We start from the raw sequence: 18,835 nt of genomic DNA, 5'->3' as shown, positions 1-18,835 counted from the left end.
TGACATGGTGCCTTATCCTGCTGGCCGTAGCTATCTGAGGATGGGTACATGGTGGTCAAAAAGGGATGGACATGGTCAGAAACAATGCTTAGTGGCATTTAAACGATGCCCAGTTGGCACTAAGGGGCCTAAAGGGTTTCAAGAAAACATCCCCCACACCATTACAACACCACCAGCAGCTTGCACAGTGGTAACAAGGCATGATGGATGCATGTTCTCATTGTGTTTACGCCAAATTCTGACTCTACCATCTGAATGTCTCAACAGAAATCGAGACTCATCAAACCAGGCAACATTTTTCCAGTCTTCAACTGTCCAATTTTGGTGAGCATGTGCAAATTGTAGCCTCTTTTTCCTATTTGTAGTGGAGATGAGTGGTACCCGTTGGGGTCTTCTGCTGTTGTAGCCCATCTGCCTCAAGGTTGTGTGTGTTCACAAATGCTTTGCTGCATACCTCGGTTGTAATGAGTGGTTATTTCAGTCAAAGTTGCTCTTCTATCAGCTTGAATCAGTCGGCCCATTCTACTCTGACCTCTAGCATCAACAAGGCATTTTCACCCACTGGACTGCCGCATACTGGATGTTTTTCCCTTTTCACACCATTCTTTGTAAACCCTATAAATTGTTGTGAGTGAAAATCCCAGTTACTGAGCAGATTGTGAAATACTCAGACCGGCCCGTCTGGCACCAACAACCATGCCACGCTCAAAATTGCTTAAATCACCTTTTTTTCCCATTCTGACATTCCGTTTGGAGTTCAGGAGATTGTCTTGACCAGGACCACACCCCTAAATGCATTGTGCCATGTGATTGGTTGATTAGATCATTGCATTAATGAGAAATTGAACAGGTGTTCCTAATAATCCTTTAGGTGAGTGTATATAAGGCAGCCTTGAGGCCTCCGGGTCGAGCTGCAATTTTTCCGGCATCCCTTCCCGTTCTCCTCTTTCACTGCTCTCTTTCTTCCACTGTGCAGTTCTTTTGCAGGGGATTGAAGTTGAGGCTTGAGCCCCGTCCTTAGGTTCGCACTCTCTGAAGGTTCAGAGCTCAGCTGCAGAGCTCCCTTCGAGGACAGCAAGCCAAGTTCGTTTACCATTAATCATTAAGATCTTAATGCGCAGGAGAACTGCTGAATTAAAGCTCAAAAGTAGAAACATTGTAGATTTATTTTCATGGCCTTGATTCTGCCTAGAAAATCGCAACTTTTAATTTTCTGCCGGTCTTAGTACACGATTTAACTACAGAAGAGTCGAGTTTTAAATAGGAAAAATATCCAAACCCTTTGGTTATTTTTTTATCGTGATGCTAATGGTCTAATCAGATTCAATGTATTATGCTAAGCTATGCTAAAAGAGGTAGTGCCAGACCCGGAGATCAACTGAATGGATTCCAAAAAGGTACAAATCAAATGTTTAACTCTAGGGGATCTAGCAAATGAGCATATTTTCAAAATTCTCAGTGTTGCCCTTGCCGGTCAATGAATGTAACTGCTGTTATTGACCCAAGGGGGAGGGCTTTCCCAGCTGGGTTCCTCTCATGATATCTAAACATCTTAAAAAGTTTTTAATATCATTGCTGTCTTTGGTTTGCTTTATAAGGGGTTGCAGCACACAATTTTTTCCTCATTCTTCTTTTTCTGTAAGGCTGCAAGGAAATGTAAAAAGCCAGTCAAAGTACTCAGGTGCAAATAAACCATGATAAACACATTTCTTTCTGCTGCCTCACAAATCTCCACTATTTAATCTGCTTTCATTATTTTTTGTTATTACTGATAACAGTTTACTAATTGAGTGATGCACATACATATTAAATTATGTGATCTGATTATTCCAAGGAAAAACTCTTTCCCCCACATTCTCATTTTGCATCCCCACAATATTTTCATTTTCTCTATCTTCCTCCCCTTCTCTCTCTCTTTATCTCAAAAAGATTTAATAAAGGTGAAATGTGATTCACAAAGAAAGCCATAGATAGAGAGAGCAAAAGAAAAAAGTGATGAAAGAAACAGCAGTTCGCACATGTTCTCTGCTTCCAAACCTCATCCTGAACAATGACTGTGAACCTCTCATTGAAAGTCCATCAAGACACTCACTGTAGTGTCTCTGGCTCACAAACGCTCATTGTGACCTAAGAAACTGCTGTCAGCACTGTCTCAGAAAGAAAAAATAGAAGGACCAAGAGCGGGACAATAAAGAGGGGGATAGGGTATAGAAATAAAGAGGGGACTTTCTCTTCTGACAGACTCGGGGCTATCAGTGTCACATGTGTTGAATGTGTCTGTGTGTGTGTCATTCTAGACTACCGCAGGTGCCCACCAGACTCTCCAGCAAACCTTCTACTGAGTACAAAAATCTGTAACACTTTATCATAAGGGTCCATTAATTCATCAAAATCCATCAAAAACTAATACCTACATTAATTCCTACTTAAATATGAACTTATGATGTGTTAAGGCAGTGGTTTTCAAACTGGGGGCCGGGGCCCCAAGGGGGGCCGCGAGATGGTGCCAGGGGGGCCCCAGTTTTATGACATTTTATAAAATACATTCATTTATCATGAATTCTGTGTAATTAAACCTAAAAAATAATAAGCCAACTAACCAACAGCACTACTAGGTATAATTTTATATGTTTTGTTTAATTAAAATATTACTTTTTAAAACTGTTTTTGTCATAGATTTTCTTTCGGGGGCCGCGAAAAAATGCACTGTACACAAGGCGGGCCGCACGCTGAAAAAGTTTGGGAACCACTGTGTTAAGGCACTTACTAATCATAAACAAATGAAGAGTCATCATTAACTAAAACATCACAACATCATTTAATTATTTATAAAGTAAAGGCATAGTTCACCCACAATTTTGTCAAAATTCTGATGATGGCAACCACACAGTTGATGATACCCAATTACTTCCTATTTTTTCTACTATGGAAGTCAATGGGTACGTCAACGGTGCAGTTGCCATTATTTGTGACCCTGGACCACAAAACCAGTCATAAGGGTTTGAAATTGAAATTTATACATGATCTGAAAGCTGAATGAATAAGCATTCTAATGATGTATGATTAGTTAGGATAGGTCAGACAATATTTGGCCGTAATATAACTATTTGACAGTATGGAATCTGAGAATGCAAAAATCGAAATATTGAGAAAGTTGCCTCTAAAGCTGTCTAAATTAAATCCTTAGCAAATGCATCCACTCACAAAAATTCAGATGTTTTTGTTTAATTATTATCTCTTTTTTTATATCACAGCAATATTTACTCGTATAGAGGTTTTGACCAACATAACTTACAATAATCCATTTCTCTTGATCATATCAGATCATATAGTCTTTGCATCTTTCTTTTGTGCATGTGTCTGCAGTTCATGCTTAGCTCATTAGGAACTCCTTTACAACATATAAATTGATTCAAATTGGCATTAGGCTCTGTGTACTAGGGGTGGGAATCGCTTGGACCCTCATGAATCGATTCAGAATCGATTCTTAGGTTCCCGATTCGATTCAGAATGATTGACGTACTAATTTGCATATTTGTTTGCTCACAAAGCCCTGCTAGTGTTTGCGCTTTTGCTAGTCTCTGAACTGTCATATACTGTACTTTAATGCAACTAAGTGATCAATAAGGTCATTCTTATATACATATATGTTTTGTTTCTGTTGTAAGACATTAAAACCAGTAAAACATAGTAATTAAACATGACATTAATTCTATATAACCGGCATTAACCTCCACGAACTGACTAACTAGCATCATCATTATTAACGTTATACACAGTGATTAGCAGTATTACTGTATTTATCTAATGCAGGGCACCCAGCGTCTGGATGACAAACTATGTGCATATTTTTACAGAAGTATATTCATGTTCTCATTTCTAAACAGTCAGCGGATGGTTTAGGAAAACCGAGGAGCAACCTTCCGATCTCTCTGATGAAGCCACGGAAGTTACTTAAACTGCAATTCATCGACTGGCCGCTTGAGACTGGCTACAAAAGGGAGTCAATTCCTATAGACCACCATGTTAAAAATGCCAAACTTTACAGTAGAAAATAATATGTTTACAGGCTGGTATAAAAACTGTTTTTGGTCTGTATAGCTAATTTTGCCCTTCATGACAACTGTGCCAAGGTTGAATTTTTTTGTAACTCATCCGTTTAAATTATATTAAGCCTTAAACTTAATAATTAAGGGCGTGGCTACTTGAGTAAGGGGTAAACAGCCACTGCTGTCACTAGAATCGAGCTGGGGGGTGTGGTTTCAGCAACCAGCCACCTCAGCTTCACCGATGTCCCGCCTCTTTACCCATTTTCGGTTTTCTGCGAGTGATTCGCGGTAACACGTGGCCAAGAAGGCGATGGCAGGCAACGACTTAAGTTCCGCCTTTTGGTTCTTAAAAACTTCACGTTATTATTTTGTAAACTAACATTTAAGAATCAGCCACATCCGAATCGATTTTTTTGTCCCACCCATACTCTTTAAGGCAGCATTCTTATTTTTGGTGCATGGCCCAATTTTAGGCTTCCCCATCTCATTTCAGAATTAAGCTATACAACTTAAATAAAGCATATTTGGTGTGCTGTCCAAGGAAGGGGCTCTGAGCTCAGAATTTTAACCCGAAACCCAGAGTACTCCCTCCTCTTTAACTGGGATAAATGAAACTAGATGAGAGTGAGGTGATGGGGTGGAGAAAAAAAAACTGTTAGGGACAGGGGTGAGGGACTGCTATTTATAGGCTCTTTGTGCTGATTGGTTGGATCACTTAACCATGCTCCTCCCGAACTTAGTTAAATAAACTTCATATTGTGAATAATAAATCATTGTGATCTATTGTAATTATTATCAACCTTTTTGTTAATATGTACGTATAAATATATTGTGTATAACACATTTCTCCAGATAATGAGAGGTCTTTTTTAGGGTGCTGTGTCTTTTAAAGCATATCAGATAAAAACGTGTCTGTAGACCCCAGGATTTTACATTTACAAAAAATTTTACTTAACCAAGCTACAGTATGTAAGTCTTGTCATAAGAGAAATATCACACACTTGCAATCGTTCTTATTGTACAGTTTGATCATAGCTGTGGTTCCTTATGGCTAATGTCCAGTACAACAGCACTCTTGTGTGATGCTCTGCCAAGACATTATAGTATTAGATACACATTCAAGAGTGAGGAAGACTCACGTGAGGAAGATGGAGGTAGCGATCAGTGTGGCTGTGTAGAAGCCTCGCTGACAGTCTGCGTTCTTCTTGTGTCTTTGATGCATCTCACCCCCACAGTTCTCACAGCAGCGACACACACAAAAACACAGACCAACTATCGGCACCAACAACACAAACAACAGCCCCACTACTGCCAAGACTATAAATCCAACCTCATAGTAGATAGCCTGGGGAAAAGGGGAAAGAGAAATAACTTTGCTTTAATCACAATTCATACTTAATTACTACAATTACTATTATTACTGGTAAAAAAGAGAAACATAACTGGAAAAATGTAAATAATAACAGCATGTGAGAATGAAATGAAGGGCAGGAACAGTAAGTCATTACATAAGTCATTATTTTTAAGAACCAGTATTACCTGTAGCAACAATACAACATTTTCAGGCTGCTTTGCCATTGTTGATGAGACATCATTAGTGTAGGTGACAAAAGAGAACGGAAAGAACATGAAGAGAAAGAAAGAACTGAGATTAGCACATCTTATCACATATCCCTGCTTAAAAAAACAATAAAATAATTATTACAGACAATTCTAATGGTTTCCATTAAAATACCAATAGGAACCATTAGCTTACCATTAAAACCACTACACTGTAGTGTGTTTTGGGCCATATACCATTAGAACCAATACATAGAACCAATATAACCAATATTTCTGTGATGGTGTCTTTTGTTTTATTTAGCAGGGATGTTTTACAATAGACATCTCTCTACAGACCCACAGGACCAGATCTGCTCTACCTGGATTGGTGGTTCGTATTTCAGTTTTTTACTGTAAAGTGAAGGAATGTTCTTAGTTCCTTTGTATTTTACTACACACATTACTTCTATAGTAAACAGTGTCTCACTGTCCACAAGATATGCACTGACACAAAACTACTGTAGATGAAAACTAGAGGCACTACAAATACAACTTAAAAATCACTCCCTATGACAATTAAACAAGTACACACACCTTCTTGAAGTCCTCCAGTTGGATTCCTCCTTTGTTCTGCTGGATAACCGTAACTATGAGATCTGTAACAACAAATTCCTATCAGATTACTTTAAAAAAAATGTCCATTCTACTGCTCTGTGCATACATTTTTCACTAGAATCTCTTAATGAATTGACTGATAAATTAACATTTAGGATTGGCTGTTTGTTTTTTGACGTGATGAAGTATCGCTTTGACATACAGTGGTTTGTGCTAACAGTGTGTTTATGTGTTTGTGTGCACATGCTGTTGCAGTATTCATGCACCGTCATGAAACAACAACAGCGGCATAGTTAATCGCAGACATGTGTAAAGCAGTGCAGATGTCTGCTGAGACAGCATGTCTCGTGCTCTGTGTGAATGCGTCTGGAACCATCTGCTTAGCCTACATTTCTGTGTAATACACACGTTTGTGTGTTTTAGGTTATACTTGATAGTAATATTCATATTCTTTAGAGCATTTCACCCATAGAAACATTAATCTTTATTGAAAGTGTGTCATATTTGTAGTCGAAATGTAACATACATTTAGAATTTGGTGCCTATTTGACCAAGAAAAGGGGTGTTTGTAGTCTCACTCCCTTAATAAAGATATTGGACTTCCTTCTTTCAATGATGCAAAATGATGATTTTTACATCATTGAAAGAAGGAAGTGCAACACTGAAATCTGTATTTCTCCTCTCTCAGTGGCAACTGAGAAAATTATGCATGACTATTCAAAAACATGACTGGGGTTCTAACTATGCAAAGCTTTATGCAAATGGGTGAAGTGTCCCTTTAATAGATGCTGTAAATCTATGTACTTAAGTACAACCCCAAATCAGAAAAAGTTGGGACACTGTAGAAATTGTGAATAAAAAAGGAATGGAATAATTTACAAATCTCATAAACTTATATTTTATTCACAACACAATATAGATCACAAATCATATGTTGAAAGTGATTCATTTTGAAATGTCATGCCATATATTGGCTCATTTTGGATTTCATGAGAGCTACACATTCCAAAAAAAGTTGGGACAGGTAGCAACAAGAGGCCAGAAAAGTTAAATGTAGATATAAGGAACAGCTGGAGGAGGACCAATGTTTAGCAATAGGAATGTTGTCCTATTTTTGTCTTAAACAGACTTCTAGTTGCTCAACTGTCTTAGGTCTTCTTTGTTGCATCTTCCTCTTTATGATGCACCAAATGTTTTCTATGGGTGAAAGATCTGGACTGCAGGCTGGCCATTTCAGTACTCAGATCCTTCTTCTACGCAGTCTTGACATTGTAATTGATGCAGTATGTGGTCTGGCATTGTCATGTTGGAAAATGCAAGGTCTTCCCTGAAAGTGACGACGTCAGAATGGGATCATATGTATGTAGAACTTGAATAAACCTTTCAGCATTGATGGTGCCTTTCCAGTTGTGTAAGCTGCCCATGCCACACGCACTCATGCCATCCCAAACCATCAGAGATGCAGGCTTCTGAAATGAGCGTTAATAACAACTTGGATTGTCATTGTCCTCTTTAGTCCGGATGAAATGGCGTCCCAGTTTTCCAAAAAGAACTTCAAATTTTGATTTGTTGGACCACAGAACGAATGGCACGGTGGATTGTGTTCACTGACAATGTTTTCTAAAAGTATTCCAGAGCCCATTTCCATTACAGTAGCATTCCTGTATGTGATGCAGTGCAGTCTAAGTAGGGCTGGGCAAAAAAATCTATTTTTCGATTAATCGTTTTTTAAAACGTGGTCGATTAAAAATCAATTCTCAAAGAGCAGAATCGATTTTTTTTTTCATATTTATTTCCGCAAACATTGAATGGAGGAATGGAAGCATTTTAGATTTCGCAAGCAAGACGTATTGTGGCTTTTAATTTCTTTTTATTAATTACCGGCTTGTAAACTGCTGTTCACTGTTCTTTTTTATTAATATAGTATGTGTATTAAATCTATATTCATTGAGTTGAATCGAGAATCGAGTATAAAAACCTACCTGAGAACCGGAATCGAAAATTTAATCGAGAATCGGAATCGAATCGATTTGATAGCTTGTGAATCGAAATCGAATCGATTTGGAACATCTGAATCGATACCCAGCCCTACGTCTAAGGGCCCGAAGATCACAGGCATCAAGTATGGTTTTCCAGCCTTGACCCTTACGCACAAAGATTGTTCCAGATTCTCTGAATTTTTGGATGATATTATGCACTGTAGATGATGATAACTTCAAACTCTTTGCAATTTTTCTCTGAGAAACTCAGAAAACTATTTTTCGCTGCAGCATTGGGGGAAATGGTGATTCTCTGCCCATCTTGACCTCTGAGAGACACTCCCACTCTGACAGGCTTTTTTATACCCAATCATGTTGCCAATTGACCTAATAAGTTGCAAATTGGTCCTAGGACTGTTCCTTATATGTACATTTAACTTTTCTGGCCTCTTATTGCTACCTGTCCCAACTTTTTTTGGAATGTGTAGCTCTTGTGAAATCCAAAATGAGCCAATATTTGGCATGACATTTCAAAATATCTTACTTTCAACATTTGATATGTTATCTATATTCTATGGAGAATAAAATATAAGTTTATGAGATTTGTAGATTATTCCATTACTTTTTTACTCACTATTTCTACAGTGTCCCAACTTTTTCTGATTTGGGGTTGTATAAAATAATGGTAAATGTAGTAAAAGTCTCCAAATGTTTATTGTATGTGTTTAGCCTCTGTATTATTTTTGGGTTAATTTTTGGGTTAATTTCAACCCAGCTGCTGGGCTCGCCCCTTTTTGAAAATGTAGGATCAGCCCATCTACTGAGGAAAAACTTTACACCTGGAATTTAATAATTCACCATTTTAAGTGTGTGTGCGTTTATCCATTTTCAGGTTTCTGTCCAGATAAGACATGTTTGTGCAGAACTATATTTCTGCCACAAACCCTGCTAAGATACCATTACTGTCAGCAATTTATATGGTGCTGGTCATATAATTAGAATATCATCAAAAAGTTGATTTATTTCACTAATTCTGTTCAAAAAGTGAAACTTGTGTATTATATTTATTCATTACACAGACAGACATATATTGATGTATTATATTTCAAATGTTTATTTCTTTTAATTTTGATGATTATACCTGACAACTAAGGAAAATCCCAAATTCAGTATCTCAGAAAATTGTAAATCGTAAATTGTATTGTCACTTGCCCGATCGGGCCAGTGCTTCGCCCTCAGTCACTGAAATATATTTTCTGCCTATGGCCATTGGTTTGTATGTATCTTATGCAATGTAACAATCGAGTCACATTTTAAGCATTGCGAATGTTAACTTCTCAGCAAAAGTAGAGCAAAAGTTAAGACAGCGACTACCTTTAATAATGGGGCCAAACGAAAACATAATTATTAAACATCTTGGAAGCAGACATTAACTTGGGTAAAACACGATGAAAGAAACAAAGTAATGTTTTGTACAGTTTGCCGTCAGTTTCCAAGGTAAAGCAGACAAGTTGGGAGCCTTTTTCGTTGGAACAAGCAAATGCCATAAACAAAACCAGAAACTCACGAGAAAAGCAGATAACACATAGCTTGCATGGTGTCAAAAGGGTTGCTGATAACCCTTTATCTGGTCCACTGAACTTAATGGCAAAACGTATGAATGAAGAGAATTTTAAGTGCATTGAAAGCCATATCAACGCAGCATATTAATAACACTGTTTCAAATGATGAATAAAATGTATATTTATACTTGACTATTTTTAGTTTTGAATTATTATTTTAAATATGTGCCACTGAAATCTTTGTTGGTAGGGCCAGTGAAAATTTTGCCTGGGCAAGTAAAAATCTGAACCAAAAAAATCTAAAAAATTATTTGTGTTGAACCCTGCAGAAGGGCAGGCAAACAAATCGAAATGGAAATCCAAACAGCGTAATCCAAAAACAGGCAAAAGGTCAAAACCATGAACATGAATGCAAAAAACAGGACACAAGAAACAAGATACAATGAACGCTCGGTATGCAGTCTTACAGCTGGCAATACTTCGCAAGGTGTCTGGGTGTGAGAACCATAGATATGTATATAAAGGCTAGATGGCTCAAGGCGGAGTCAGCTGTGTCGTCACTTGGCGGCCATCTTAGGTCAGTGCTGCCATAGTGCTGCTCCCTGCTGCTGTGGACGGAAGGTGAGTGACATACGCCAACTAAAATGCTCGTAACTTGCTGAATTCTTGACGGATTTACAAACGGTTTGGTTTTTTAAAAACGTTATTAACGTGGCTATAATTATGGATGCTTTAACATGTTTCATGAATTTTTTATTTATTTTTAGTATACGTATTCAGTGTCATAGGTACATCTTTGACGTTTATAACAAACCAATCCGTTTGAAAATCGGTAAAAAATGAAGCAAGTTATGGTCATTTAAAAGTACCTGCATCATTAAAACTCAATGCTACGAGTGAGCGAGCGCCCTGTCCTAAGATGGCCGCCAAAATGCGGACATTCAACTCAATTGGCCATCAGCGCGGACGAGCCATCTAGCCTTTATATACATATCTATGGTGAGAACAGGCAAACAGGAAGTGAATCGTGAAGTGTGACATGACATGATATCAAAATAAAAGACCTGAAACACAAAACCAAACAAAACACCAGACAAAACCCTTACAGACACATAGGGGTGGGCGATATGACCAAAATCTTCTATCACGATAGGATTCATTTTATATCATGATAACGATATGTATCACGGTAGAGTTTTTTATGTTTTAATAAGGTTTAAATCTTTAATACCATAGAAATGTTCATAATTCTCACAAAAAACATATACAAGCATAGAAAGAAGATAAAAACAAACAAAACTCAAGCTCTCTGAAGATACACAGTCAATAAGAATGATAATAAATAATTATGCATGTATGTATAGGCCTATATATATTTTTATTTAAGGTAGAAAAGTGATTTAATCAGGAGCAGTGAGAGATTTTTTTCTCAATGCTGTTTGATTAACACGAGTGACAGACAGGAGCAAAATTAGGTAACTTCCCCTTTAAGACCAAAGTCCGGATCCAATACACTGTTACACATGCGCTTTCTCTTTTAGCTGTTTACTTTCTCTTAAGACCTTACTGGTCGTGTTTATGATGATGCTTGCAAAGACGGGAATTTTGACGCATATGTGTATTTAAGGCCAATAAAGCGGGAAAAATGCTCACGAGCTTAATAAGCAGAGGTCGCGCGACTTGCGCGCTCCTCACAGACAGAAAGAGCAGCGGTTGCGCGACTTGTCCGCTCCTGACACACAGAAAGAACGCACGCATACAGATCTGTTGTCTGTGTTTCAATGGCTTAAAATAACTTGTTTTAAAACTGCAGTGCTTAAATACGTGTACAAACGTTACGTTTTCGCGACCACACGCACAGGAGCGTGACGTGGGCACGTAACCTTGATAGAAACGATAGTCCAAAATCTCTACCGGTTGACAAATTTCTACCGGTTAATTTTGTCTACCGGTTTATCACCCACCCCTACAGACACAAAAGAGGCTGGCTGTTTACAGACCTCTGTGTCCAAGCACATTAATAGAGAGGCAATGGGAAGGAAAAGATGTGGTAGGTAGTGTTGGGGAAAGTTACTTTTAAAAGTAATGCATTACAATATTAAGTTACTCCCCAAAAAAGTAACTAATTGCGTTACTTAGTTACTTTTCATGGAAAGTAATGCTTACGTTACTTTTTCGTTACTTTTGCGTTACTTTTTCGTACTTGGCTGAGGCTTGATCTCTTTCAGGCCTTGCAGGTTTTTTATGATTGCAAAAATGTCAAGCTCTGGCCTGCCATCTCTGTTTCTGACTCAAACTGTTCCCGCTTAGGCGCACAGAGTGCGTAATTCTACATTAAGATTTTCAATTTAATTCAGTACATTATTTTAATGTTTATATTGAATTAATTAAACTGAAAAGAAACGCGCATTACTTTTTAAAAAAAGTAACTCAAATATTAATGTGTACATTTATAAAGTTATGCGTTACTTTACTCGTTACTTCAGAAAAGTAATATTACGTAAAACGCGTTACTTGTAATGCGTTACCCCAAACACTGGTGGTAGGTAAAAGTGTACAAGCAATAGGGATAACTGCACCCTGGAGAGGATTGTGAAACAAAACCCATTCAAAGTTGTGGATGAGATTCACAAAAGTGGACTGCAGTTGGAGTCAGTGCTTTAAGAACCACTACGCACAGATGTATGCAGGACATGGGTTTCAGCTGTTGCATTCCTTGTGTCAACCATCAGCTACACTCACACATAAAACTTAAAAACATATCTGTCAGGTGAGTATAGCTGATGTTTCTGTAGCTTACTTGGTGGAGTATTCTGTTGGCAGCATTAAGGCCATGTGTTCGAATCGCAGAGAACACATACAGTCTTGTTCAAAATAATAGCAGTACAATGTGACTAACCAGAATAATCAAGGTTTTTAGTATATTTTTTTATTGCTACGTGGCAAACAAGTTACCAGTAGGTTCAGTAGATTCTCAGAAAACAAATGAGACCCAGCATTCATGATATGCACGCTCTTAAGGCTGTGCAATTGGGCAATTAGTTGAATTAGTTGAAAGGGGTGTGTTCAAAAAAATAGCAGTGTGGCATTCAATCACTGAGGTCATCAATTTTGTGAAGAAACAGGTGTGAATCAGGTGGCCCCTATTTAAGGATGAAGCCAACACTTGTTGAACATGCATTTGAAAGCTGAGGAAAATGGGTCGTTCAAGACATTGTTCAGAAGAACAGCGTACTTTGATTAAAAAGTTGATTGGAGAGGGGAAAACCTATAAAGAGGTGCAAAAAATGATAGGCTGTTCAGCTAAAATGATCTCCAATGCCTTAAAATGGAGAGCAAAACCAGAGAGACGTGGAAGAAAACGGAAGACAACCATCAAAATGGATAGAAGAATAACCAGAATGGCAAAGGCTCAGCCAATGATCACCTCCAGGATGATCAAAGACAGTCTGGAGTTACCTGTAAGTACTGTGACAGTTAGAAGACGTCTGTGTGAAGCTAATCTATTTTCAAGAATCCCCCGCAAAGTCCCTCTGTTAAAAAAAAAGCATGTGCAGAAGAGGTTACAATTTGCCAAAGAACGCATCAACTGGCCTAAAGAGAAATGGAGGAACATTTTGTGGACTGATGAGAGTAAAATTGTTCTTTTTGGGTCCAAGGGCCACAGGCAGTTTGTGAGACGACCCCCAAACTCTGAATTCAAGCCACAGTACACAGTGAAGCATGGAGGTGCAAGCATCATGATATGGGCATGTTTCTCCTACTATGGTGTTGGGCCTATTTATCGCATACCAGGGATCATGGATCAGTTTGCATATGTTAAAATACTTGAAGAGGTCATGTTGCCCTATGCTGAAGAGGACATGCCCTTGAAATGGTGGTTTCAACAAGACAATGACCCAAAACACACTAGTAAACGGCAGAGTCTTGGTTCCAAACCAACAAAATTAATGTTATGGAGTGGCAAGCCCAATCTCCAGACCTTAATCCAATTGAGAACTTGTGGGGTGATATCAAAAATGCTGTTTCTGAAGCAAAACCAAGTAATGTGAATGAATTGTGGAATGTTGTTAAAGAATCATGGAGTGGAATAACAGCTGAGAGGTGCCACAAGTTGGTTGACTCCATGCCACACAGATGTCAAGCAGTTTTAAAAAACTGTGGTCATACAACTAAATATTAGTTTAGTGATTCACAGGATTGCTAAATCCCAGAAAAACAATGTTTGTACAAAATAGTTTTGAGTTTGTACAGTCAAAGGTAGACACTGCTATTTTTTTGAACACACCCCTTTCAACTAATTGCCCAATTGCACAGCCTTAAGAGCGTGCATATCATGAATGCTGGGTCTTGTTTGTTTTCTGAGAATCTACTGAACCTACTGGTAACTTGTTTGCCACGTAGCAATAAAAAATATACTAAAAACCTTGATTATTCTGGTTAGTCACATTGTACTGCTATTATTTTGAACAAGACTGTATGTTCCGCCGGACGTGTCGAATTGGCACGAATGGCCAACCTACATGTTGATAAAAAGTATAACTTGAACTGTAAAGTCATTTTGGATAAAAGTGTCTGCCAAATGTGTAAATGTACAAAATTAAACAACAATAGTCAAAATCATGAGCATAAATTTCTCCTTACAGTAGGGGGGACAATAAACACAAAATTCTCCAGATAATTTTTAAAGGAGGCACAAAAATAAAGCCAAAATTGTACTTATAAGGATTTGTGTACACAGAGGACAGCCTTATATTCTTCAAAACCATTTATTTATTGCAATGCTTTTGAAGATGTTTACAATTAAACCACCAATGAAATTTAAATGAAATTTTAAACAGCGTAAGATTTCTTGAAGAGCTCTCTCTGTACTTTGACGTCATCCGACTGTGGCGCCGCATAAAGTCAGTGACGCGGCTGACGTAGGACGAGACATGTTGTTGACGTTGTTCCGCCCCAGCTTCTTTTATTTTTTTATGTTTTCTGCGCCGAAGCTTCGTTTACAGTCTGGGTAGACACACGCTATTTTTGGACCAAACTGTATTTTCGATGCTTCAACACATTCAAGCTGACCCACTGATGTCACATAGACTACTTTGATGATGTTTTTATTACCTTTCTGGACATGGAAACCGTACATAGATTTTCAATGGTTGGGACAAAAGCTCTCGGACTAAATCTAACGTTAAAACATCTTAAACTGTGTTCCGAAGATGAACTGAGGTCTTCAGAGTTTAGAACAACATAAGGGTAAGTCATTTATTACATTATTTTCATTTTTGGGCGAACTATCTTTATTTAGTAGTCACGCTGTTCCCTTTGGGGGTGGGGGCGAAAACACAAGCCGCACAGTATGTAAATATACACACAGACAATTACGCCCCCCGCTGCATGCTAGAATCTCTGAAAAACAAGCCGATTTCAACTGCAAAATGTACGCTTTTAAATATACACTGTTATCTCAAACATTGAGAGGCTTCTTCGTGATCTCAACTAACAGATTCTGCAATAAAACGAAAGTCACAAATGTTGAAAAAATAACTTTGTTTCTCATTATCTCGAAACTTGTGCTGCCGACTTGTGTCACTGGTTTCCGTGACGGATCACAAATTGTCATCCTTAGGGTGCTGGTTCAAATCCGGCTCAAAGGACGATTTTAATCCACTGTTTCTCAAACTGCTTCCTGTTAATGGTATATCACTGTGCTACCCTCACATACTTGTGTAAATTAGGTATTCTAAACCCTTCCATAGCTCAGTTGGTAGAGCAGAGAACTGTAGTTTGTTAAATTGTCATCCTTAGGTCGCTGGTTCCAATTCGGCTTGAAGGAGTTTTTCTAGTTTAATTTGCTGTTCTTCAAACTGCATCCTGCTAATGTTATATCACCACACTACCCTCACAAACCTGTGTAAGTTAGATCTTCCAAACCATTAGATAGCTCAGTTGGTAAAGCAGAGGACTGTAATTGCTTAAATTGTAATTCTTAAATCGCTGGTTCAAATCCGTCTCGAAGGACGATTTAAATCCGCTGTTTTTCAAACTGTTTCCTGTTAATGGTATATCACTGTGCTACCCTCACATACCTGTGTAAATTAGATCTTCTTAAACCTTTGATAGCTCAGTTGGTAGAGCAGAGGACTGTAGTTGGTTAAATTGTCATCCTTAGGTCGCTGGTTCAAATCTAGCTCAAAGGAGTTTTTCTCTTTAATTTGCTGTTCTCCAAACTGCATCCTGTTAATGGTATATCACCACACTACCCTCACATACCTGTGTAAATTACCTCATTACACCTCTTAGATAGCTCCGTTGGTTGAGCGAGGACTGTAGTTGGTTAAATTGTCATCCTTAGGGCGCTAGTTCAAATCCGGCTCGAAGGACGATTTTAATCCGTTGTTTCTCAAACTGCTTCCTGTTAACTGTATATTACTGTGCTACCCTCACAAACCTGTGTAAATTCGACCTTCTCAACCCTTCGATAGCTCCGTTGGTTGAGCGAGGACTGTAGTTGGTTAAATTGTCATCCTTAGGTCACTGGATCAATTCCGGCTCGAAGGACGATTTTAATCCACTGTTTCTCAAACTGCTTCCTGTTAACGGTATATCACTGTGGTACCCTCACATCCCTTTGTAAATCAGATCTTTAAACGCTTTTATAGCTCAGTTAGTAGAGCCGAGGACTGTAGTTGGTTAAATTGTCATTCTTAGGTCGGTGGTTCAAATCTGGCTTGAAGGAGTTTTTCTCTTTAATTTGCTGTTCTTCAAAACTGCATCCTGCTCATGGTATATCACCACACTACCCTCACATACCTGTGTAAGTTAGATTTTCCAGACCCTTTGATAGCTCAGTTGGTAGAGCAGACAACTGCAGTTGCTTAAATTGTACTTCTTTAATTGCTGGTACAAATCCGGCTCGAAGGACGATTTTAATCCGCTGTTTCTCAAACTGCTTCCTGTTAACTGTATATCACTGTGCTACCCTCCCAAACCTGTGTAAATTAGTTGTTCTAAACCCTTCGATAGCTCAGTTGGTAGAGCGGAGGACTGTAGTTGATTAAATTGTCATCCTTAGGTCGCTGGTTCAATTCCGGCTCGAAGGACGATTTTAATCCGCTGTTTCTCAAACTGCTTCATGTTAACTGTATATTACTGTGCTACCCTCACAAACCTGTGTAAATTCGACCTTCTCAACCCTTCGATAGCTCAGATGGTAGAGCGGAGGACTGTAGTTGGTTAAATTGTCATCCTTAGGTCGCTGGTTCTATTCCGGCTCGAAGGATGATTTTAATCCGCTGTTTCTCAAACTGCTTTCTGTGAACGGTATATCACTGTGCTACCCTCACAAACCTGTGTAAATGAGATCATCTAAACCCTTCGATAGCTCAGTTGGTAGAGCGGAGGACTGTAGTTGGTTAAATTTTCATCCTTAGGTCGCTGGTTCAATTCCGGCTCAAAAGACGATTTTAATCCACTGTTTCTCAAACTGCTTCCTGTTAACTTTATATTACTGTGCTACCCTCACAAACCTTTGTAAATTAAATCTTCTAAACCCTTAGATAGCTGAGTTGATAGAGCGGAGGACTGTAGTTGGTTAAAATGTCATCCTTAGGTCGCTGGTTCAATTCTGGCTCGAAGGAGTTTTTCTCTATAATTTGCTGTTCTTCAAACTGCATCCTGTTAATGGTATATCACCACACTACCCTCACATACCTGTGTAAATTACCTCATAACACCTCTCAGTTGGTTGAGCGGAGGACTGTAGTTGGTTAAATTGTAATCCTTAGGGCGCTGTTTCAAATCCGGCTCGAATGACGATTTTAATCCGCTGTTTCTCAAACTGCTTCCTGTTAACGGTATATCACTGTGCTACCCTCACAAACCTGTGTAAATTATGTTGTTCAAACCCTTTGATAGCTCAGTTGGTAGAGAGGAGGACTGTAGTTGGTTAAATTGCCATCCTTAGGTCGCTGGTTCAATTCCGGCTCGAAGGACGATTTTAATCCGCTGTTTCTCAAACTGCTTCCTGTTAACTGTATATCACTGTGCTACCCTCACGAACCTGTGTAAATTAGATCTTCTAAACCCTTCGATAGCTCAGTTGGTAGAGCGCAGGACTCTAGTTGATAAAATTGTCATCCTTATGTCGCTGGTTCAATTATGGCTAGAAGGACAATTTTAATCCCTTGTTTCTCAAACTGCTTCCTGTTAACTGTATATTACTGTGCTACCCTCACAAACCTGTGAAATTTCGTCCATCTCAACCCTTCGATAGCTCAGTTGGTAGAGCGGAGGACTGTAGTTGGTTAAATTGTCATCCTTAGGTCGCTGGTTCAATTCCGGCTCGAAGGATGATTTTAATCCGCTGTTTCTCAAACTGCTTCTTGTGAACGGTATGTCACTGTGCTACCCTCACAAACCTGTGTAAATGAGCGGAGGACTGTAGTTGATTAAATTGTCATCCTTAGGTCGCTGGTTCAATTTCTGCTCGAAGGACGATTTTAATCCGCTGTTTCTCAAACTGCTTCCTGTTAACTGTATATCACTGTGCTACCCTCACAAACCTGTGTAAATTCAACCAGCTCAACCCTTCGATAGCTCAGTTGGTAGAGCGGAGGACTGTAGTTGGTTAAATTGCCATCCTTAGGTCGCTGGTTCAAATCCGGCTCGAAGGAGTTTTTCTCTTTAATTTGCTGTTCTTCAAACTGCATCCTGTTAATGGTATATCACCACACTACCCTCACATACCTGTGTAAATTACCTCATTACACTTCTCAGTTGGTTGAGCGGAGGACTGTAGTTGGTTAAATTGTAATCCTTAGGTCACTGGTTCAATTCCGGCTCGAAGGACGATTTTAATCCCTTGTTTCTCAAACTGCTTCCTGTTAACTGTATTTTACTGTGCTACCCTCACAAACCTGTGTAAATTCGACCATCTCAACCCTTCGATAGCTCATTTGGTAGAGCAGAGGACTGTAGTTGGTTAAATTGTCATCCTTAGGTCGCTGGTTCAATTCCGGCTCGAAGGATGATTTTAATCCGCTGTTTCTCAAACTGCTTCTTGTGAACGGTATGTCACTGTGCTACCCTCACA

General features: G+C 38.8%; 1 protein-coding gene and 3 non-coding genes across 8 annotated transcripts in view; 3 read left to right on the top strand and 1 right to left on the bottom strand.

Annotated features, from left to right (window-relative positions):
* Window positions 1-18,835, bottom strand: part of prom1b (prominin 1 b) — a 72,627-nt gene that overhangs the window by 17,443 nt on the left and 36,349 nt on the right. For all 5 annotated transcript variants that reach the window (XM_065254756.2, XM_065254761.2, XM_065254759.2 and 2 more), the window contains exons 2-4: window positions 6,186-6,247; window positions 5,589-5,615; window positions 5,189-5,394 (exon numbers count right to left, since the gene is read on the bottom strand). In XM_065254756.2, the coding sequence (XP_065110828.1) occupies window positions 5,189-5,394; window positions 5,589-5,615; window positions 6,186-6,247 (295 nt within the window). The remainder of the gene's footprint in view (window positions 1-5,188; window positions 5,395-5,588; window positions 5,616-6,185; window positions 6,248-18,835) is intronic.
* Window positions 16,758-16,844, top strand: trnay-gua (transfer RNA tyrosine (anticodon GUA)). The gene is given in 2 exon segments: window positions 16,758-16,794; window positions 16,809-16,844. It is a non-coding gene; the product is annotated as a tRNA-Tyr (tRNA).
* On the top strand, window positions 18,007-18,093 carry trnay-gua (transfer RNA tyrosine (anticodon GUA)). The gene is given in 2 exon segments: window positions 18,007-18,043; window positions 18,058-18,093. It is a non-coding gene; the product is annotated as a tRNA-Tyr (tRNA).
* Window positions 18,330-18,416, top strand: trnay-gua (transfer RNA tyrosine (anticodon GUA)). The gene is given in 2 exon segments: window positions 18,330-18,366; window positions 18,381-18,416. It is a non-coding gene; the product is annotated as a tRNA-Tyr (tRNA).

The sequence above is a fragment of the Paramisgurnus dabryanus genome, chromosome 4, assembly GCF_030506205.2.
Source record: "Paramisgurnus dabryanus chromosome 4, PD_genome_1.1, whole genome shotgun sequence".
In the NCBI taxonomy this organism is placed as follows: Eukaryota; Metazoa; Chordata; class Actinopteri; order Cypriniformes; family Cobitidae; genus Paramisgurnus; species Paramisgurnus dabryanus.
This window is presented reverse-complemented; position numbering and strand designations above follow the sequence as displayed.